Source organism: Manis pentadactyla, chromosome 4 (genome assembly GCF_030020395.1).
Source record: "Manis pentadactyla isolate mManPen7 chromosome 4, mManPen7.hap1, whole genome shotgun sequence".
Classification (NCBI taxonomy): Eukaryota; Metazoa; Chordata; class Mammalia; order Pholidota; family Manidae; genus Manis; species Manis pentadactyla.
In genome coordinates, this window is record NC_080022.1 from 122,177,197 (window position 1) to 122,200,704 (window position 23,508).

Genomic DNA, 23,508 nt, shown 5'->3' on the forward strand with positions numbered 1-23,508 from the left:
CTTGCTGGTAGCAACACTTAGGCTACCTTCCAAAGCTTTGTATGAGGATTTAGGTTAGGGAGTAAGTCTGCCCTGGGATGTCAGATCTGGCCAATTAAAATACGCTCTATTAATTTTTAAATGATACCCATTTTGTTCTAAAGAAAAAGATCTGTGCTTCTGTGAAACCTAATTTTTCAAGTAATTCGTTTTGTCTATTTAAAAGGTAGGTCGTTCCATTGTCGGTTAAGGCAGCAAGGCATATGGACATAGCATGTGTTGACTCAAGCTGGCCTGTTTTATATGGGGACATATATAATGTCCAGGTATGTAGTAATACTGTGTTAGGAGTCCCTGACAGGGAAGAAGCCACCATTTGCTGAGAAGTAACTTCATAACATCAGTAATATTGCATGTACGTTTTTAACAATTTGATGAAAGTTGTTGTGGAGGTGCAAAAATTGGCCTAGTGCAAAGGTTTCATCTCAGGAGTGGATTTCTCTATTCGCAGCCCTGTGAGGAGTCCTTGTTTCCTGGGGCAGTAATGGTGAATGTGGATAAGGGGGGTGAAGCTCTGCTACATCACTCAGCAGGCTCAAGCTGTGGACCCACATGCTCTTCTTTTCTGCTCTTCTGTAGAAAGACAGACCCTCCAGGACACCATGAGGAGTGCAGCCAAGCCCTGGAGTCCAGGCATCAAGGTGGGCAGCCAGGGGACTGACCGCGCGCGGCCCCTGCCTGCAGCCTCTTCTGGCATGAAGAGTTCTAAATCCTCCACCTCACTGGCCTTTGAGTCCCGACTGAGCAAGGTATGGCCTGAACGCACAGGGCAGGGCTGCTGGGCATCCTGGTAGCCCTGCCCGGGAGGACTGAAGGGGCAGGAAGCAAGGTTAGTGACCTCTCCAGGTAGGAAAGGAGGAGCAGCTTCCTAGGAGAACAAGTGTGTCTTGATGTAAGGAACAGAGCAGAGGGGCTGTAGCAGGAAAGGAAGTCTGCATAATGCTTAAGAGAATAACTGAGACCCTCTGCCCTGGCTTACGTGGACTCTGCAGCCAGAGTTTTGCCCCCAGCACCCACTAGATAGGGGCACAGAACCAGTGATCTTCATGACCCTGGCAATCCCGCCATCCAGTCAGCCCCTTGCCTTACTTGCGGGTGTGCAGTGTTGACACGGGTCAGGTAGCACCCTCCTCAGGGAATGCCTGACTCTGGGCTTTCTCCTCCCACCCTCCAGGGCAGTATCGCAGAGTCTCCTCTACTGGCTGCCTCTCAGCCCTGGGTTCCTAACTTCAGGAAGGCCCAGGCACAATCTTCGGGCCTCATCTCTTTCCTTGCTACTATGTCACTCCCACTGCCTCCTTTACTACCCCGAGATGAAATTCATAGATCAGATAACCTACCTACACATGTACTTCTGAAAAATAAATATAATATCCTAACTATTAAAAAAGCAGAAGGAAAATAGTTTACTATGAATCACTATATTTCCAGCGGCACATCCTGAGAACGCCTATGCTGAGGGACCCACGGCTCTGTGGTGCCCACCCACTCAGGTCATCCTGTCGATGGCTCAGATACCATGAGGGACATTGAGGGAGTGATGTGCTTGTTTGAAATGGCAAACACTTGTGGTGAAGTTATGAACTGAAATGACATCTTCCCATTAGAAAGTTCAGTGCATCTTCAAGTTGTGCAAGATGTGCATTGCTTTTATCTGTAAAATGAAGGGATGCTCTAGGCTCAGACTGTAATAAAAAGGTGCTCCCCCTTTGTGAACATCTGCAGGATATGTGAAAATTGTGTGGACTGTGGGACAATTCTTTGTGCAAGATTGTCACATACATTGTGGGACATCTGGGTTCCACACCTGCCACCCATTAAATATAAGTAGCACTTCAATCATGGTGACAACTAAAAGCGCCCCCACAGATTTCTGACCTGCTCCCTGGGGCACAGCACCATTCCTGTTGAAGACGACTGTTTTAGGTGATAGTGCCTGTTCCCTTGTATTTTAATACTGTGTGTGGATGACGTACAAATCTGCCTCTCCAGCCAGGCCCCCTCCAACTGCCTTTGTGGCATCACCCCTTGGATGTCTAACAGGCACCTTGAAAGTAACATGACCAAAACTGAATCTTGATTCTTCCCCTCTGTCTCTCTCACCCCCAAACCTCCTCCTCATGAATCTTCCCATTTGAGTAAATAGCAACTCTGTTCTTTCTGTTGCTCAGGCCAGAGCCCATGGCATCATTCTTGGACCCTCCTTTTCTCCCATCTACAGTCCGTCAGCAGAGGGCCATCACTTCTGCTTTACAAATAGATGTCAACTCCAACAAACCTCCACTGCCTCCCTTGGGACCACCTGCATGTGCCACCACCTTCCTTGCATGGGCTTCTAAGTGGTCTCCCTGCTCCTGTCTTTTCACCCTACATTCCATTCTCAGCAGAAGCCAGAGTGGTCCTTTTAACACATAGGTCATGTCACTTCTCTGCTTAAAACCCTCTAGGGGCTCTCCCCATTCACTCAGAGTAAAAAGCAAGGTCCTTGACAAGGCCAGGGATGCCCTGAGATCTGGCCCCATTCCCTCCCCCTGATTATCACCTACCCTTTGCACTGGCTCTCTGAGCTCTGGCTCCCATAGTCTCCTGGTACCTGGTGGTGCTGTCCTACTGAGGAGCCGGGCACACCCCTGTGGCTGCATGCTTGCTGCCCCCTCTGCCTGGCACATTCCACCCTGCAAGGTCTGCACCTCCACCACGTCTTCTCTAAGTCTGTGCCAGTGTCACCTTATTGGACGTTGTCCCTGATAACTTTGTGTGAAGTGCCTCTTGGCCTCCACACACCCTCCTCCCCCTTCCCTACTTTCCTTCTCAGCCCTTAAGACCATTGCACACACCTGCTTGGGTAGCGTGTAGCTGCACAAAGGCCTGAATGTAAGCCCCACAATGGCAGGGACCACCTGCCTTCTTGCACAGCTCTGCTTCTCATGCGTGGAGAAGCAGGTGCCACCTGGCAGGCACTCGGCAGTCATTGGGTGTCTGAGAACACATTCTCTGGCAGTGGCTTCAGATGGAAAGCTGGGATGCGAGGAACGCCATCTAGAGGTGGGCGGACCAGGCCCAGCTGGGAACCTGGCTCTGCCACTCTCTGGCTGAGCCCTCAGGCAAGCTCTGTAGCTGTCCAAAGCTCTGAGATGAAGGTAACACCTTATTTGCTGTAAGGAGAAAATGTGGAAAAAGTATCCTGCATGCAATTTTATTATTGTATTATCCTGGACCAGACCATTATCTCCACAATTTTTATTTTGTATTATCTTTGACCTATAACACATTTGGGAGACATCTTTAATTTAGATTTTAAATTAATATGTTCATGCACTAACCCTGCCTGTCTCCTGTGCCCAGGGGTGTCAGGGGCCCCCCACTGCTGAAAAGCAGTCTCACAGTTTAGGCATGTTCTGTATGAGTCTTGGAAACCCACTCAATCTTTTTTTTTTTTGTAAGGATTATTTTTATTATGACTTAATCAAAATTAAATGGATTATCCTTCGAAGAAGGCCACTTTTCTAGGTTTCTGCTTCTACAGAGCAGAGAGGGGCTGGAGCCCTTCTCTGCTTCATCCCTTTTACTCTCCCAGAATGGCAGTCAGTCTCACATAATCATTCTTGGGGAGTGTTGTATACCTGTGCTGCCAATGCAGCAGTTATCAGCCACGTGTGGCAAATGATCCCTTATAATGTGTCCCATTAAAACTGAGATGTGCTGTAAGTGTAAAACACATACCAGGTTTTAAAGAGGCAAAAGGTAAAATGCCTCATTAGTATATTTTACATTGATTAATAGTATTTTGAATATGTTGGGTTAAGAAAGCATATTCTTAAAATTAATTTTACCTGTTTCACTTTACTTTCTTGATGTGGCTACTAGACAGTATAAAACTACATATGTGGCTTGTATTATATTTCCATTGACCGGGCTGCTCTAAACCATTGATTCTCAAAGTGTGCCCCCAGAGAGCAGCAGTGTCACCTGGGAACTTGTTAGACATGTACCTTCTCAGGCCCCGCCCCAGAACTAGGGAACCGTGAGGGTGACAGGTAGACTGAGGGTTGGGGCACAGGCAGCAGTCTGCATGTTAGCAAACCCTCCATCGATTCTGATGCTCAAGTTTGAGCACCATGGCTCTCCATACATGTTTTCTGCCTTTAAAGACCTTTATGTGCTGTGTGATTATTTTAGAGCTTTGGAGCACCCCACCCACCACCTCCCCAATCTTTGTGAAATTGAGAAGAATTTCTTAGTTACATTAATCTGGGAGCTACTTATTTTTTTCCCTTTGTAATCTGCATGTGCAGGTGCTTGGCAGCTTAAATATCAGTGAAACCATTAGTGGAAACACTTATTAAACACATCAAAGGAACAGTGAAGCACACACCTTTGTGGAGATCTTCTATAACAAACCAGAAGTCCCAGTAGTGCTGAAGGTGCCTTCATGACCAGGAAACAAAAACAAAACTGCAGCCATGATGAGAGAAAGAACAGGAATTAGTAACTGAGACTCAATAGCTTTCCATACCTGATGTAGCCAAAAAATGTGACAGGGGAAGGGGAGCTCAGGTGTTTGTTTCAGAGGCCAGGGAGGGTCTGTTTTGAAGTCTTGATGTCCTGCCTCCTGCATGAGCTTCTAGGCAGCAAATCTTTCTCAAAGGGAATTCCTTGTGGAAGGTGCAGGGGGATGAAGTGCTGTAACACATTTTTTGCTACCCGAAGTCCCCGTGCTGTGTGGTAAGGAGATGGCATGCAGCCTGCAGCACTTCTTACATGTTCTTCTGCCTGGAAAGGATAGGATCAGATCTATTTATAATGCAGAGTGGGACCAAGAATGTGGGTCTTCCCACTGCTTGCTGACCCCTGGCCTCTCACCAAGAACCAGGCTCATGGAAGAAGGGAGTTGGGGCCAGTGGGACCCACCCCAGGGCCGGGGGTGGGATTGCAGGGGGCAGTTTCACTTCTGGCCCACAGGGATCCTCTCCTTTGTTGGGTCCCCTGTTCTGGTTTGATATTAGTAACTGGGGAATCAGATAAAGCAGAGCCAAGTGCATATCGTTTGCATTATTATGTTAAGAATTCCCCTAACTGCAATGATTTTCCTTTTTCATTCGAGGTGTTGTCTAGGGAATTTTCAAAGTCTAAAATCAGAATTGATTTTCTTTAGGAACCCGGGGCAGTGCCTGGCCATGTTTCCAGGCAGAGTGAATCATTTTTTTCTGTTGAGAACAAGTTGCTGACATTATGAACTGTTGTCATGTAGTAATAGACACGTATTACCCTGGTGACCTCTTGGATAGTTTGAGAGGCGGGAACTCTTGTTCATTTGAGACAGGAGTAGGAAAACAGTTATGGGGTCCTTGTAAGAAAGGCAATTGAGTGGTTTCTGCATCAACCCAAGTATCCTATTTAGTCCTGTTGTTAAACTATGAGTCTTGGCTGTTGGCTAGAAAATGTCCCATTTACTTCTAATAACAGGAAATGCAAGCAAATCATCCTTTCATAGCTATTTGTTTTTTTTTTAATAGTAGTTTGTTTAAAGGTCTTGACTAGGATTACTTGGGTAATAGTACGACTTTCACCATCTCCCCTCTTGTAGAAAGAAGGCTGTGGGGAGTTAATGTTTAATGCACAGAGCTTCAGTTTGGGATGATGGAAGAGTCATGGGATGGGTGGTGGTGGTGACTGCACCACACTGTGAGTGTGTTTAATGCCACTGAACTGTACATTTAAAATGGTATATTTCATGTTATGTGTATTTTACCAAAATAAAATTAATTTCTGAATTAACAATGGGGGAAATAGGGGGAAAAAATAGACTAGCATTTGCAGGGGTGGAATCAGGGCTTTGCCCAAATTGTAACACCCTCCCCCCATTTTCTTTTTCTCTTTTGTTGAGGCTTAACATACTTACAAGAAAGTACATAAAATGCATAATATTTTTCTTAGCCTTACTGCTAATTGAGTTCTTACATGTTTATATCTGTGTAACTACCACCCAGTCAAGATGTAGAACCTTCCAGCAGCCCAGAAGGTGCCTTCCCAGCCCAGAAACTCCCCCAGAGGTAATCACTGTTGACTTCTGTCACCATCACCTGGTTCTAACTTCGTAGAAATGGAATCAGGAAGTAAATGCTCTTTTGAGTCTTTTTTTTTTTCATTTAGCATGTCTGTGAGATCTATCCACTTCTTAGTGTATCAGCAATGCTTTTTTTTTAATTTCTGTGCAGTTCCTATTGTATACTATACCACTATTTAATTTAGCCTGCCTCCTGTAAGAACATTTGGGTTGTTGTACTTTTTGGATGTTATAGATAAAGCTGCTATGAATATTCTTTTGATGTGCCTCTGTACATACTCCCCTTGGGTATAGATCCAGGAGCGGAATTGTTGAATCACAGGATGCAGAGTATCCAGCTTCAGTAGATGCTGCCAGTTTTCCAAAGCAGTTTACCAGTTCACACTCTCACCAGCAGAGCCTAAGAGTTCCAGTTGCTCCACAACTGCCCAACACTTAGTTTTGTTATTTTTTTCTCTTTCAAGCCATTCTGGTGTATGGGTAATAACATTCTGAAATTTAAACAAAGCGAGAGTAAAAAAAAGTGTCTTAATTGTGCAAATATTTAAGGCACTAGTCCTCAGTAAATGACCCCAAAGCCAGTAGAGCAGGGCCTCTGGGCCCCCAGCCAGTGTGGTGGGCAGGGCTGCCTGCTCCATGTCTGTTGATGTGAGGCTTTTTCATACTGTTTTCTCCAGATGTCCGATATATTCGTGGTGGCTCTGGGCCTCTGCCTCTCTTGCCTCTAGTAATATTCCTCTTCAGCAGCATTCTTTAAAGAAACTTTTCAGCGGTTGAGAGAATTTATTTGCAGGGTTTCTCATCAATCCTGAGTGTAATTTGTCTGGCCCAGAAATGTGAGCTCTTTAGGGGTTCCCTCTCTTAGACTTCAATTCCTTTCAACAAGTATTTGTTCTACTCCTTTAATGACAGGGAAGAGAGGAGGGGCTCTGCTTTCTTCCTGTCATCTGCTGACAGTGTTCTGGCCTCTGGAGAAGTTCCTTTCTTGCTTTGAACAGGGTGTCTGTATGACATCATATACAAGTTCTGGTCATAGATCACATCATAGATACTCGAATTTTTGTAGCTCTTCCTTCTACCTGCTCCAGATATATATTTTTAGGCCATTTTTTGTTGTCCTTTAATTTTTTTATGCATTGCCTTATTATGCCCTTTGAACATCTCATACTTAAAAAAATTTTTTTTAACCAGGAATTGAAGCGTTTTTTTTTTAACTCATTATTTGAAGTGTGACATGATGGGTAATATTCACAAATAATCTTATAATATGCCCTGAAACAGTAATGGAAGTATATACTCTCCTGTAAATGATAGACACAGGTCATTCTAGATGTGCATTTGTCCACTGGACACTATTGTGCTCCTCAAAGTGCATCATTGCTACACTTTAACCACGGGGCAGGTGGTACTGCTCGGATGGTTTCTTGGTTTATAGCGCTCCTTACTGAAAAGGTATCTCTTCATCCTCTCTCTTAGCTCAAGAGAGCCAGTAGTGAGGACATGCTCAACAAACCAGGAGGAGCCACTGCTTCTGGGGTAGTCCGCCTGAAAAAGACTTCCACAGCCGGAGCCATCTCTGAGCTCGCTGAGAGCCGCCTGAGGAGCAACCCAGGTAGGAGGGACCCAGGCAGGAGGGACCCAGGGATCAGGGATCCAGGCAGGAGGGACGCAGGAAGGAGGGACCCAGGGAGCAGGGACCCAAGCAGGAGGGATGCAGGCAGGAGGGACCCAGCAGGATGGACTCAGGGAGCAGGGACCCAAGCAAGAGGGACCCAGGGAGCAGAGACCCAGGCAGGAGGGACCCAGGGAGCAGGGACCCAGGCAGGAGGGATGCAGTCAGGAGGGACCCAGGGAGCAGGACCCAGGAAGCAGGGACCCAGGCAGGAGGGACCCAGGGAGCAGGGATGCAGGCAGGAGGGACCCAGGGAGCAGGGACCCTGGCTGGAGGGGTCTAGGCAGGAGGAACCCAAGCCAGCAGGAGCTGGGCATGCCATATGAAGTTTCATGAATGATTCATGCATCCCTTCCCAGATCAGATCTGTACTGAGCACTTCTCTGGTCCAGAATATATTTTAGGCAACAACTTCCCTGCCTACAGGGAGTTTACGTCTAGTCGGAGGACAGACAAGAAACAGAAAGGTAATAGGGGCTGCTGTGGTTCTCTGTCTGTCCCCTAGTTGTCCATCTGTTACCTTGCATGTGTGACATCCTTTTGAGATCCAGGTGAGGCGGTGTATGTTCTGGGTTGTCCTGGGAGGTGTGCATTAGATGAGCAGGTGGACCCTGTCTGTCTCTCCCAGACGAGGAGGCATCCTGTGCAAAACTGGATAAATCCTCCCATAAAGGCTGCTCTGAGCCACTTAGATGGCAGTGGCCTCTGGGACCTGTAAACTTTGTGTTACTAGCTTTCTGAGAATCAAAAAAGGGCTTTTTAAGCATCATACTTGAGTTCAGAGCATGGGAAGCATAAAACATTGAAGGATGTATTTAGTTTTCTTGTGGAGCGCATCAGTGAGGAAGCTAAGCTTCCTGTGGTCTAATTCTCATGCACCTCTCCATGTGTGGCTAAATTGTCTAAGATGGAAAAACTATAAAAAATATGTCATAATTAATTTATAATAGAGGTTGAATGATAGTATGCTTATGATTTTATGCTCTATATAAAATACCACAGCCCAAATTAGCTTTCCAAAAGTTTTAATATATTCAGCTTTAAAAAGTTGAACTATGAAGTATATATGTGGGGTGTTTTTTTTTTTATGTAGGGGTAATGACCTCATGTTTCTGTGTAATGCTTTTATTATTTTAAAGACTGGCTTTATACTAAATACACACATTTGGTTTTAAAATACAACAAGTGAAATTACAACTTATTTTTATCAAGCCAGCCTAACACTAACTCCAAAAGTTAACAAAGAACCATTTAAAAAAAGAACAGTCTCTCTCTCAAACACTGATGCAAAAATGTGACATCAAAACACTAGCAAATAAAATTCAAAAAGAAATTAAAAGAACAAGCATGCACATCCCAACCAAGTGGATTTATGTCTTCCATGAATGGCTTAATGTTAGGAAATTTAGGAATATAATTCATCATACAGTATTAATAGACCAAAGAAGAAAAACCATTGGTTATCTCAATAGAGATGGAAGATGTACTGACAAAATTAGCAAATAACCATTCTGATATAAAAACCCGCTCTTGGTGTGCTATAAAGGTATGGATATTTCTGTAGTGATTTAAAATGTATCTCCATCCACTATATCAATAAAAAGAAGGACAAAAATCACATGATTATCTCCATAGATGCTGAAAAAGCATTTGACAATATTCAACACCCATTCATGATAAAAACTCTCAACAAAATGGTTATAGAGGGCAAGTACCTCAACATAATAAAGGCCATATATGACAAACCCACAGCCAACATCATACTTAACAGCAAGAAGCTGAAAGCTTTTCCTTCAAGATCAGGAACAATACAAGGATGCCCACTCTCCCTACTTTTATTCAACATAGTTCTGGAGGTTCTAGGCACAGCAATCAGACAACACAAAGAAATAAAAGGCATCCAGATTGGCAAGGAAGAAGTGAAACTGTCACTGTTTGCAGATGACATGATATTGTACATAAAAACCCTAAGGAATCCACTCCAAAACTACTGGAACTAATATCTGAATTCACCAAAGTTGCAGGATACAAAATTAATACACAGAAATCTTTTGCATTCCTATACACTAACTATGAACGAGCAGAAAGAGAAATCAGGAAAGCAATTCCATTCACAATTGCATCCAAAAGAATAAAATACCTGGGAATAAACCTAACCAAGGAAGTGAAAGACATATATCCTAAAAACTACGAAACACTCTTGAGGGAAATTAAAGAGGACACTAACAAATGGAAATTCATCCCATGCTCATGGATAGGAAGAATTAATATTGTCAAAATGGGCATCCTGCCTAAAGCAATCTACAGATTCAATGCAATCCCTATCAAAATACTGACAGCATTCTTCAACGAACTGGAACAAATAGTTCTAAAATTGATGTGGAACCACAAAAGACCCCAAAGAGCCAAAGCAATCCTGAGAAGGAAGAATAAAGCTGGGGGGATTATGCTCCCCAACTTCAAGCTCTACTACAAAGCCACGGTAATCAAGACAATTTGGTACTGGTACAAGAACAGACCCATAGACCAATGGAACAGACTAGAGAGCCCAGATATAAACCCAAGCATATATGGTGAATTAATATATGATAAAGGAGCCATGGACATACAATGGGGAAATGACCTCTTCAACAGGTGGTGTTGGCAAAACTGAACAGCTATGTGCAAGAGAATGGAACTGGATTACTGTCTAACTCCATACACAAAAGTAAACTTGAAATGTACCAAAGACCTGAATGTAAGTCATAAAACCATAAAACTCTTAGAAGAAACCATAGGCAAAACTCTCTTGAATATAAACATGAACAACTTCTTCATGAACGTATCTCCTCGGGCAAGGGAAACAAAAGCAAAAATGAACAAGTGGGGCTATATCAAGCTAAAGAGGTCTGTACAGCAAAGGACACCATCAGTAGAATAAAAAGGCATCCTACAGTATGAGAGAACATATTCATAAATGATATATCCAATAAGGGGTTGACATCCAAAATATATAAAGAGCTCACATACCTCAACACCCCAAAAGCAAATAACCCAATTAAAAACTGGGCAGAGGAGCTGAACAGACACTTCTCCAAAGAAGAAATTCAGATGGCCAACAGGCACATGAAAAGATGCTCCACATCGCTAATCATCAGATAAATGCAAATTAAAACCATAATGAGATATCACCTCACACCACTTAGGATGGCCACCATCCAAAAGACAAACAAAAACAAATGCTAGTGAGGATGTGGAGAAAGGGGAACCCTCCTACACTGATGATAGTAATGTAAATTAGTTCAACTATTGGGGAAAACAGTATGGAGGTTCCTTAAAAAACTAAAAATAGAAATACTATTTGACCCAGGAATTCCACTCCTAGTAATTTACCCTAAGAATACAGATCCCAGATTCAAAAAGACATATGCACCCCTATGTTTATCACAGCACTAGTTACAATAGCTAAGATATGGAAGCAACCTAAGTGTCCATCAGTAGATGAATGGATAAAGAAGATGTGGTACATATACACAATGGAATATTATTCAGCCATAAGAAGAAAACAAATCCTACCATTTATGACAACATGGATGGAGCTAGAGGGTATTATGCTTGGTGAAACAAGCCAGGCAGAGAAAGACAAGTATCAAATGATTTCCCTCATTTGTGGAGTGTAACAACGTAACAAGACTGGAAGAACAAAACTGCTGCAGACTCACAGATTCCAAGAAGGGACTGGCAGTTACCAAAGGGAAGGAGGTGGGAGGGAGGGAGAAGGGGATTAAGGGTCATTACGATTAGCACACATAATGTAGGGGGAGCACGGGGAATGAAATATAGCATAGAGAAGACAAGTAGAGACTCTATAGCATCTTACTATGCTGATGGACAGTGACTGTAATGGAGTATGTGGTGGGGACTTGATAATGGGGGAATCTAGTAACCACAATGTTGCTCATGTGATACCTTAATTTAAAAAAAAAAGCAAAAAAAAAATGTATGTATCTCAAACCAAAGTCAGAGCTATGCAATGGTGAAATCCTACAAGTATTCTCCTTAAAATCAAGAAAGATTCTGGATTGTCTGCTATCACCACTGTCATCTGAATTTTTCTACAAGTATTAACCAAGACAGTGAGGCAGGAAAGCCATAGCTATATAAATATTGGAAATGAGGAAACAAAGTGATGATTTGTGTAGATAATAACATTGTATGTTTAGTAAAATGCTTAGAATTTATTGACATTTTTATCACTAGAAAAAACTTACAGAATGTCCTGAGACTCTATTAGATATAATAAGACTTCATTGTGTGACTGGTTATGGAATTTAAAATATGAATAGCTTTCTTATCAGTGACTAGTAATTAACAATAATATAAGAAATATATATTTATCATTTATAAATATACATACTTATAAGTATATATATAAAGTATATATATAAGAAATGCTCCCATTTATAAAGGAATGAAAAAGGTAAATACTTAGGAATAATTATTACAGGAGCCTGTGTTTAAAAAAAATCTTGTCTCTTTTGAAAGACATAAAAGAAGGCATAAGTAAATAGAAGGATATACATGGTTCTTGGGTAGGAAGATTAAATATAATAAAGGTTAATAAGTGCAGTATATTAAGTGTACTAAAAATGCCTAAATTATTCTATAAACTCGTTTTCATCCAAGTTAAGATACCAGTGGGAATGTGGGAATGGAAACACTGACGAAATTATACTGAGTTTATTTAAAACAGTGATTCTCAACTGGGGGCAATTTTGCCATGGACCCAAACCAGGGAATACTTGGCTGTATCTGCAGACATTTTTGACTGTACAAATAAGGGCGTGCTGCTGGCATCTAGTGGTCAGTGTGCAGGGCTGCTACTGAACAACCTACGATACACTGAACAGCACCACCACCCACCCCCAGTGGTAATCCAGCCCCAAACTTTAATAGCATTGCTGTTGATACCCTGATCTAGAAGAATAAATATTCTGGAATAACCAAGAAATTTCTGAAAAATATTAATTAAGGGACTAACCTGAAACATCTTGGGACTGGAGAAGAAATAGTAAGTTCAGGGGAACAATGGAGACAGTCCAGACTATACTGGAAGATTCTGGAAGGGATAAAGGTAGCACTTTATATCAAGATAGATAATTCACTCAAGAATAACGACTGATTGGATCTTTTGGGAAAAAAAAAAGTCGATCCTTGTCTAATTCTGCTTATCAAGATAAATTTCAAGTGGGCTAAAGATTTAAATAATAGTGAAACCATGAAAGTACAAAAACATCAGAGAGTCAATTTGTAATCTTGGCCTTGGAAAGGCTTCTCGAAGTAGGAGCTAATACAGAAACCATATAGGAAAGATGAAAAGTCACATAAATATAAAAAACTTTAAAAAAGAGGAAAGTATTTGCAATGTGTGTAATAAAGGGCTATTTACAGAGAACACATATAAATCAGTGAGAAAAGGAAAAATAGTACAATAGAAAAATGGATAGTTCACATTAAAAAAAACAATAACTGACAGAAAGATGCTAAGTCTCACATAGGTAAAGAAATACAAATCAAAGCAAAAATTAGATATACTATTTCTTCTAGTAGATTAACAAAAATTAAAACAGTTGATAATTTCTGTTCTTACTAAGGCTGTAGGGAGCTGGCATACCACATAGAACTGGGGCACAAGGACAATTTGGTAATATCTATCTACATTTGAAATATGTATAGTCTTTCAGCAAGAATTTTTGCTGCTCAGCAGTTAATATTTCTGATTTACCTGAAAGAGGATGCCAACATATTTGGACAAGATGTTTGGTTGTGGCATTATTATAATAGTAAATGCTGGAAATGCCTAAGTGTGTATAAGTGCAGAGGTAGTGGCCTAATGAGATTTTGTTTAGTACAGTAGACTAGTATGCAGCCATGAAAATGGGCACAGTATATTTGTATGTACCAATAGGGACAGATCAATGTACGCTACTAAGTAGGGAAAATAACATGGTACACATAGTATGATCTCATTTGTCTTAATTTTTTAAAGTATATGGTTGCTATGATATCATCTTTTCCTACATATAACAATAACAATATTACACACAATAGCAATAGTAGTATAACTCCACTTGGGGTCCAATGTGTGTAAGTATGTGGGAGGGGGTCTTCCCACACATAACACCAAGCAATTCTCCAACACCAGCGGGGTGTTGGAGAACTCAACTCAGTTCTGAAGCTCTCTTCCTGGAGGACAGCACCAGATTCCCCAGATTATGGGCTCTATCCTACAAGACTGTCCTCCACCCCCACTCCACATGCTGGTCACAAGCCCCAAGCAGTTCACCTGTGCTTCTGACCTACCGGCTATAGATTGGAGGTTCCCACGACCTCCCCCTTGGGCTCGATTAATTTTCTAGAGCACCTCACATAACTCAGGAAAACACTTATGCTTGCCAGTTTAATAAAGAATACCATAAAGGATACAGGTTAACAGCCACATGAAGAGAGACACAGGGGCTTCTATCCTCATGGAGCTTGGGGCCTGGCTCTGAGGCACATGGAGGCGTTCTGGTTCCCCAAGCATAGAAGCTCTCTCCAACCAAGAAGCAGGATGCAACTGAGCAGAGAAAGTGGAGCACAGCAGAGAGAGAGAGAGAGCGAGCACAAGCTCTTCTCAAGGGTTTTGTGAGGGCTTCATTGCATAGTCATGATTTACTAAATTGTTGGCCATTGGCTGATCCAACCTCCAGCCCCTGCCCTTGGGTGGGGTCCAAAAGTCTCTTGTTAACATGACAAGACACCCACTTCACCTTTAAGATTCTGCAGGGTTTTCAGGAACTGTGGATGAAGACCTAATATACCTGGGAAATGTATATTTGGTCATATGAATGAGCAAATATGTATTTCTTATGACTCATTATATATATTTATCTTTGAGGAGTTACCAGAATTGAAAGTGTGGGGGAAAGGAGACTTTTCATTTTAGATCTTTCTATACTGCTTGAAATTTTTACACAAATACATGCACAAGCTTTAAAACAAACATAAAATACGTAACAAGTATAATATAAAAAGAAATAAATATGTCATGACCTAAACTTTTTTTTTCCACCTTAACCAAATCTGTCCTCTAGCTTGCCTTTTGTGGTGTTTTTTTTTTATTTTTTTTTTATTTTTTATGATTTAATGAAACATATACCTTTCTGATAGCTCACAAGAACACTAAAGTTTTTTTCTCTTCCATTGAAGCACAGTACAGTTGTTTTTAAAATCAAAAACTTGATTACAACCTATTAGGAGCTTCTCTGATTTTGTTACAGTTGATTTCTTCTTGCACATGTAATTTTTACTGTTTATTATATTTGGCGATTTGCAAAAATTTTTTGCACTTAGAAATAGCAGATTTGCTGAATTTGCTAAATTACTCATTGCATAATGCATTATTTCCAAATTTGCAAATCAAATATGATTAACTTCTCAGTCATTTTTAGAAATTTAATTACATCTTGATTTGTCAGAAAATTGAGTAAAATGTTTCCTATTATAATGCCAGGAACTAAGAGTTATATAGTTCTGGAAAGTTCCATTAAGGGTTCTTTTTTTTTTTTTTAGATAATTATTTTTTATTGAAGGGTAGTTGACACACAGTATTACATTACATTAGTTTCAGGTGTACAACACAGTGATTCAACATTTATATACATGATAATTCTAAGTACCAGCTATCACCATACCAAGTTGTTACAATATTTTGACTATATTCCTTATGCTATACATTACATCCCGGTTGCTTATTTATTTTACAATTGGAAGTGTGTACTTTTTCTTGGTTGTTGTTGTTAGGGCATCTCTCATATTTATTGATCAAATGGTTGTTAACAACAATAAAATTCTGTATAGGGGAGTCAATGCTCAATGCACAATCATTACTCCACCCCAAGCCTAATTCTCGTCAGTCTCCAATCTTCTGAAGCATAACGAACAAGTTCTTACATGGAGAACAAATTCTTACATAGTGAATAAGTTCTTACATGGTGAACAGTACAAGGGCAGTCATCACAGAAACTTTTGGTTTTGCTCATGCATTATGAACTATAAACAGTCAGTTCAAATATGAATACACATTTGATTTTTATACTTGATTTATATGTGGATACCACATTTCTCTCTTTATTATTTTTAATAAGATGCTGAAGTGGTAGGTAGATACAACATAAAGGTAGAAAACATAGTTTAGTGTTGTAAGAGAGCAAATGTAGATGATCAGGTGTGTGCCTGTAGACTATGTGTTAATCCAAGCTAGACAAGGGCAATAAAACATCCACGTATGCAGAAGATTTCTCTCAGAACAGGGGGGGTGAGGTTCTAAGCCTCACCTCTGTTGATCCCCAATTTCTCACCTGATGACCCCCCTGCGACTGTGCCTGTCTTAGGTTGTTCCTCCCTTGAGGAATCTTACCCGTCTCTGGCTAACCAGTCATCTTCCGGGGCCATACAGGGAAATGTTAAGTTGGTAAGTGAGAGAGAAGCCTTATTGTTTGAAATGGTTAGCTTTTTATTTCTTTGCATATTTATGCCCTGTGGCTTCTATGCCCAGCATTTGTCTTGAGGTATCTTTACCACTTGGAGGAGTTATGATACTCGGTAAATTTGATATAAGGCACGAATTCTATTTAAGAATTCGTTGTAATTAGGAAGAAAGAAGAAAAGCTATAGAAGTAGCAGGCGGGAGATTTTGTGGTGTTTTATAACCATTTTTTGATGAGTGATTTAATTGTTTGCTCCCTTTGTTTGGGATTCTAGAGAAAGACCTTGGTTTAATACTGACTCCTAAAGTGGGTGGGTTCCCACACCTTCTGGGGCACTAGTGTCCTTAAAGAAATGCCTACACACTACACTGTGGTGCACTCAGACAAGATATGTGAGTACTTGGTAAACTGTAGTGGGTTGTAATTATCATTCAAATTCAGTTTGCCACTTTATTGTCATGAAATTATATCCTTTGACTTAACAGAGTTGAGTTAGAAAATTACATTTTGTCTCTGGAACTTTTGTTTTTAAGTGTAGGGTGGTCCTCAACCATATTTATCAGCTTTTGGACTTTGGCACATCTGTACATTGTCATGTGTTCCCAGACTGCCTCGCTCCTGGTGAACGTGGACCTGCGTACCAGCTGGTGGTGACGAGCATGAGGGGTAGGCAGTGGCCTGCATCATGACACTCCCCCACCAGTGCTCCATTGTTGCAGGACCACCACCTCTGCAGTTGCACAGGAGTGTTCAGTAGCCATCTGAATATTGGATCACATCTTGTCTTTCTTGTACATGCATGAAAAACGGGGAAATGAAAATGCTAGTAATAAGTACTAGTAGTAAGTACAGTTTTTAAAATATCAATATTATTGAGACAAAGATGGAAATGATGTAGTGTGTAGAAATGGCACCCCTATTGGCTGCTCACTGGACTCACATCAGCTCTCTATATATTCAGCTGTAAAGAAAAAGAATGAAATTAAAGAAAAGAAGATGTTAGTAATGTGTAGTTGATCTCATCTTAAAGGAAAGATATAATTATTAATTATATATGGATTGTTAGGAGATATAATTCTTTTTATGGCCCTCAAGTCTTAGTTTTTGAACTTTTGGCTTTGGGACAAGTTTTCTATAATGTGTGGTATGGTATGATCTGTGTTTTCTTTCATCTGTATTAATTTTGAAAAGGATCTCATCGTGAAATAATACAGTACTGTAGCTTTAAACTCACCATAGTTAAGCTTGCGACCAGCCTGTATTGCACCCTTTCCTGGGAATTGATCTGTCCTTAGGGAGCATCCCACAAACCTAGTGCCAAGAGAAAACGCCACATCTTAGTAATAATAATTACATGGTTGATCACAATTGCATAATTGCTGCCTAACGCACATGCTTGAATGGGGTTGCAGGAAGTTTCTGGAAGCCTTTTCTAGGCTATTTTCAGGTTCTGGCATGAAGGTCTTCCCCAGTCCCTGGGACTCTGCCGGAATTTGCTTCTGCAATAGCAGGCCTCTGCGCTGCTGCCCAGCTGGCCTCTCACCTGCCACCTCACTCCATTTTTCCTACAGCCTTAAGAAGAACGTGGTGTCTTATCCAGATCAGGAAAGCTGGCTTCAGAAAGGTCCAGTGTTTGCGTTGTATCTCCTACACCCACCCTACATCTCCAACTCAATGTGTACCCCTGACTTTTTAAAATCAGTATTATTAACATATCTGCTTTGCAGCCCAAGCTTGCAAACCCATCTCCCTAAGGTGGCCTTTGTGCATATCTCATCCTACCCGCTAGGTGTAGATTTCAGAGCCCGGGTGGTTCCCTGTGTACAGGCGGTTATCCTCCCTGCATACGCTTTTAATTACTGGTCGGGGTTACAGGAAATGCTGAGCCCCCCACAAAGCTGAAAAGGACTCCAGCCACTAGATGGCAGTCTCGTCAAAAACACTGGCGCGCCCTTTGGCACGGTTGAGGAATGGTTTAATTACCGGATTTAAGAAACAATCTTCATTCATTCATTCATTCATTCATTCTACAGATATTCTTGAGGGCCTTCTATGTGCCCACCACTGTCCTCAGAGGGACCCTCAATGAACGGAGCAAAAGCCCTGCGACCTGGAGCTGCATGGGCTCCACAGAGAAGCAGTGAGGAGGTGGGCCAGGTAGACAGCGGGGATGGGGGCCCCCTGAGCCCTGGCGGGGGCGGAGGACACAAAAACCTGGGGGCGGCGACTGAAGGAGTAGAGCGGTGATAGGACCTGAAAGGCAAACTTGGGCCGGTTGCTGAGGTGGACGGAGAGGGGAGGCCAGAGCAGAAGCTGTTACAGACCCTAGGACAGAGGTGTGGCGGCTGGGACATAAAGTGGAGCTGGGAGCAATAGTGGGGTTCCGGGTGCATTTTGAAGAGCAGAATAAATGTCTCTAAACCCTCCGGATGGAAAGTTTTAAAAAACATACTGTGGCAAAATGCAGATGGCATAAGAACTACGAGGCATTTTTAAGAGTACTGTTCAATGTCATTAAGTACGTTCACATTGTCCTGCAGCCATCGCCACCATCCCTCTCCAGAACCGGTGTTACCTTGCAAAACTGAAACTCTGTGCCCGTTAAAGGACAAATTTCCATTCCCCTTACACCCAACCCCTGCAACTACTGTTCCACTTTATGTCTCTCTGAATCTTGTAGGACTTCATGTAAGTGGAACCGTGCAGTATTTGTCTCTTAGCGTCTGGCTTATTTCACTTAGCATTGTGTCTTCAAGATTCATCCGTGTGCAGCAGGTGCCAGAATTCCCTTTCTTTTTAAGTCTGATAATACATCCATTGTATGTACTTACCACGTTTTGTTTACCCATTCATCCATCAGTGGGCATTAGGGTTGTTCCCGCCTCTTGGCTATTGTGAATAATGTTTCTGTGAACGTGGGTGTGCAAGTAGCTGAGTCCCCACTCTTGATCTTTTTGGTTATGTACCTCAGAGTAGGATTGCCGCCTCCTGGTATGTTTGAGGTGGAGGCACGGTCAGATTTCTGCTCATATTAGCAGTGGCTCTGGTGAGATCAGATCTGATTTGTTCCTAGGGGGTGAGGATTGAACACCGGTGCCTCCTGGAGATGGCACTTGGCCAGAAGGGGTGGGTTCACCTGTGTAGCTTCACAGATGAATGTTCTAAAGACCAGCAATAAACAAAAGTGCTCATTTGGGTGATTCTATTTATAACACATATGAATTTGAAAGAATATCACTATTTTAAACTGGTAACTGTGTTTTCTAAAAGTTAAATAAATTGAATGTTCAGTGCCAGATGCTCATTAGCCAAACTCTGCGTTAATGCTTGCAGAATCTCAGACACCTCAGAGGACAGAGCAGGCTCATTTCCAAGGAGGTATCTGTGTCCTTGCGGGCACGTGTGCCCATCCGTTCTCCAGTCACAGGCATTAGACCCGGTGGTACCTTAGGCTCTGACCTAAGATGCTTATCCTCTGGGCCTTGGGAAGGTGCTAACTCCACTAACTCAGAATTCTTACTGCCATCTTACGCAGGAAGAAGCAGGCCCCCCTGAGTTGGACAGTGTTCCACAGTCAAACCCAGTCTGAATCCAGAATTCTTCCCTCTGCCACACTGTTTGCTAGGGTTGGGGAGATTTGCTTTCTTCACCATCGTCTTTACCTGTTAATGGAATCACTGCTACCAACGGCTAACATTCTTTGCATGCTATGTGCCAACCACTGTTCTAAGTGCTTGTCTTTCCAATGGGTTTCAACCCCGGGCAAGTTCACTGTGGATTCAATGTGACCAAAGAAATTGACAGCAAAATGTTCTTTGGGGTTTATTACCCGGCTTGTTCTCCCGGCGGTAGGTCGAGCACTAGTGTCTCTGCCTCAGCCCAGAGCACTGGGCCGAGCTCTCTATATAATGCAATAATAGCTTATTGCCTAAAGGTGTGGAAGCGGTAGCCTAGCAACAGGCCAGTTAGATCATCAGGTGGTTTAAGTTCAGTGAGGATCCTGGCCATAGGAACCCTAACTTCCCCACAGTGCTTGATAAATATTATCTCCCTTAGTCTTTGAAACAACCTTATGCCATAGGATCATTATTATCCCTCCCATTGTATAGATAAGAAAACTGAGTTATAAAGAGATTAAGCAGAGCGTCCAAGTCCACACTTAGCAGATATTGGGACCTGGACTTGCTGACTAGGGAACCAAGACTGAGAGAAGACCATGGTGTGGGTTGACTAGCTGACATGACAGCGCAGGAAAGGGATGTTGATCCTGGACCTGAGAGGCAAGAGGGTTGCTGGGTCTGTCCCGCGGATGCCGCAGAGGGAGGAGCTTCAAGAGCCAGGATTTGAGGAAACTGAGAGGTGGGGCGGGTAGGCAGAGGACAATGAAGGGGAAGGAGCTTACAATGCAAGGTGCAGAAGTGAAGGGTGTTCATGTAGCAGGAAAGAGGAGAGACAGTGGAAAGTGACAGCTGAGGGTGGGAAGGACATCGACAACAGCTCCTGGCTCACAGGTTCAGGAAATGTGAGAAAAGGCACAGACCGGCTGGAATAGGCAATCATGGGAGTTACTCAGGCACAGAAACAAGGGACACTCAGAGATGAGGTGCAGGATGTAGGGGTGTGCAGACTTCTGTTCTGAGTTCTCAAGGCCCTGAGGGTTTGGAGGGCAGAGGTGGGGGACTGAGGCTGTTTGGGGGTGAGAGCCTGTAAAATCCCAGAATGAAGAACATGAGATTTTGTGGCTTTTTGTTGCTTGTTTTTCTCATAAATTTTACATGGATCATTTGTGGATGAACACACATTATGATAAAAAATAACATTTCAGATTTAGTATTTTCATTTTCTTCTTATTTTTTACAATTAATTTTTTTATTTTGGTAAGAACACCTAACCTGAGATCCACCCTCTTAACAAATGTTTGTGTACCACACAGTATAGTCAACTACAGGCACAGGGTTGCACAGCATGTCTCCAGAACTTCCTCATCTGGTGTGGCTGTACTCTACATCCATTGGGTAGCAGCTCCACACCTGCACCCCTACACCCAACCACCATTCTACTCTGCTTCCCTGCAGGGAAGAGTTTGGCTGCTTTAGATAGCTTGTGTAGGTGGAATCATGCAGGAACTGTCCTTCTGCGACTGTCGTCTTTCACTCAGCATTATGTCCTCAAAGTTCATCCATATCGGAGCTGCTGTCAGAATTTCCTTCCTTTTAAGGCCAAATAATGTTCCATTGTAGTAAATACCACATTTTCTTTTTTTGTGCATCATGATGGACCAAGAATGAGTTTTCAGTTCTAGCGGTGCATGAGATACCTGAAATGTGAGGAGGTTTTGAACTTGGTCCCAATGAGTTCTGGATTCTTAGCTTGATGGTAACTCATAGTTTCCTGGCCCTACATTTCCCAGGAGTGCCTCGTCAGTCTGGGCTTTCAGTGGGCCCCAGGGTTTACTCTGATTTTGTGCAGAGGCATAGGGTGAGGAACTGGTTTGAGCTTGTTCTGCCCTGGGAGCCTGTGGCTTAGCAGGAGCTCTGCTTGCATCTCCCCCAGAATACTGATGTATTTGCAGAATTTTTCCTCCAGAAGCGTGGCTGTCTCCAAGTGTCTGAGTCTTCCTTTTTGTCTTTCCCTCAAGTCTGCTTATTTTCTTCTTTTTGTTTCTTGAGTTTATGCCTAGATTTCATACTTTTATTGCTTTTGTGGATGGGATTCCTTAGTCGTGATATTTTTTTCTTTCTTTTCAAAAAATATGGAATCCTTCATGACTTTGCATGTATCCTCATGCTAATCATCTCTGTATCATTCCAGTTTTAGAATATTTCCTCCTGAAGTGGTGCTCACTGTATTTTTTGTAAATATTTAATTTGCAAATTCCTTCCTCCTTTAGTGGTATTAATAGTTTTCTGAGTACTAATGGCTTTCAGCTGATTGTCATGTGTTTTCCAAGTGGCTGACTATCATCTGCAGATAACAAGGCTTTTTGTCTCTGCCATTCCAGTAGTTTTGCCTTTTATATCTGGATTCTGCTGTGTTGTGTGAGTGACCGAAGTTGTGTTAAATGTTAGCATGTCCTTGTCCTCATTTCACCATGTGTGCTTTTGATATTTTGCCATTAAATAGAGTGCAGAAATTGGCTTGGGATATTGTTTTGCCTGTTTGGTGTTTCCCTTCTGATTTTGCTCAGTTGCTATTAGGATTGGGTGATGGATTTATTCAATGCCCTCTAGGCATCCTATTATTACTTTGATTATTTCTTTTTCTTTTTACCCTGCAGTCTCTTTCAGGAAATGCAAATATGAGTAGGTTTGGTCTCCTGGGTGTGTCTTCCACATCACGTTTTGTTTGATTCTTTTGTTACTTTCATTTGTCCTCTGATTTTTTAAAGTTTATCATCTAATATGCTTTGCTTGTGTTTCTTTACTTTAACTATTAATTGTATTTTTAATCTTTTAGTCTAATTTCTCTGATCTCAAATGGTTTCTCCATGACTTCTTCTTATTCTAGCTTCATAGCTCTAAGTGCTCTTGGATTTCCATGACGATGCAAATTAAGAGCGTTTCTGAAACCTCCTATTTCTTCCAGTAACCTTGTTTCATAGGTACATGTTTGCCTGGATTCTTCAGATGCTACCCTTTTAAAAATTCCAAAACTTTCCATATAGCTCTAGTGATTTTTCTAGGATTGTCCATCTTTACAGAGGGAAGTCGTGCTTGTCCAGAATTGGAAATGGAAAGGAATTCCATTGAAGAGGATTCCATTAAGAGTGTCTGATCACAGTTTTTATACCCAGTTGAAATACGGAGGAAAACATGTTTGCACCGGCTGGGGTGAGTGGGGGAGGGCTCCAAAGCCAGAGATAAGTCTTGCCATGTTTCTCTTCTTTTTGTTCTGTTGTGGCAGTGGTGGTGACTGCCTGAAGGTGGCACTGTCCTCCCCTTTTGCTGGCATGGTGGCCCGTACTATTAGCTGGCCGTGGCTTTTGTTGTTAGCTGGCCTAGGTTATTTCCAGGTGTGTGACTTTCTGAGTGAAGTGCATTTAAGGCTAAAGGAGCTCATTGTAGAGGTTCAGCAAGTGATCCTGGTTACCCTTTCTATGGTGAATAGTTTGTAGTGTGCCCTTTAATATCCTGAAATGAAAACATCGATGGTATAACCTACCCACATACATTATTGAAAAAAAGTCAATATATTACCCTTCCTATAATGTAGAGGAAAAA

At 42.1% G+C, this 23,508-nt stretch overlaps 1 protein-coding gene and 1 pseudogene across 11 annotated transcripts in view; one reads left to right on the forward strand and one right to left on the reverse strand.

Moving 5' to 3' along the window:
- The window catches only part of SPECC1 (sperm antigen with calponin homology and coiled-coil domains 1), a 296,321-nt gene that overhangs the window by 86,746 nt on the left and 186,067 nt on the right, over positions 1-23,508 (forward strand). For all 11 annotated transcript variants that reach the window (XR_008997143.1, XM_057500817.1, XM_036920665.2 and 8 more), the window contains exons 2-3: positions 619-788; positions 7,583-7,718. Coding sequence is in view for 10 of the 11 variants with exons in the window: in XM_057500817.1 (XP_057356800.1) it covers positions 642-788; positions 7,583-7,718 (283 nt within the window). In the remaining variant the exon portion in view is untranslated. The remainder of the gene's footprint in view (positions 1-618; positions 789-7,582; positions 7,719-23,508) is intronic.
- On the reverse strand, positions 22,035-22,127 carry LOC118930000 (U6 spliceosomal RNA; annotated as a pseudogene).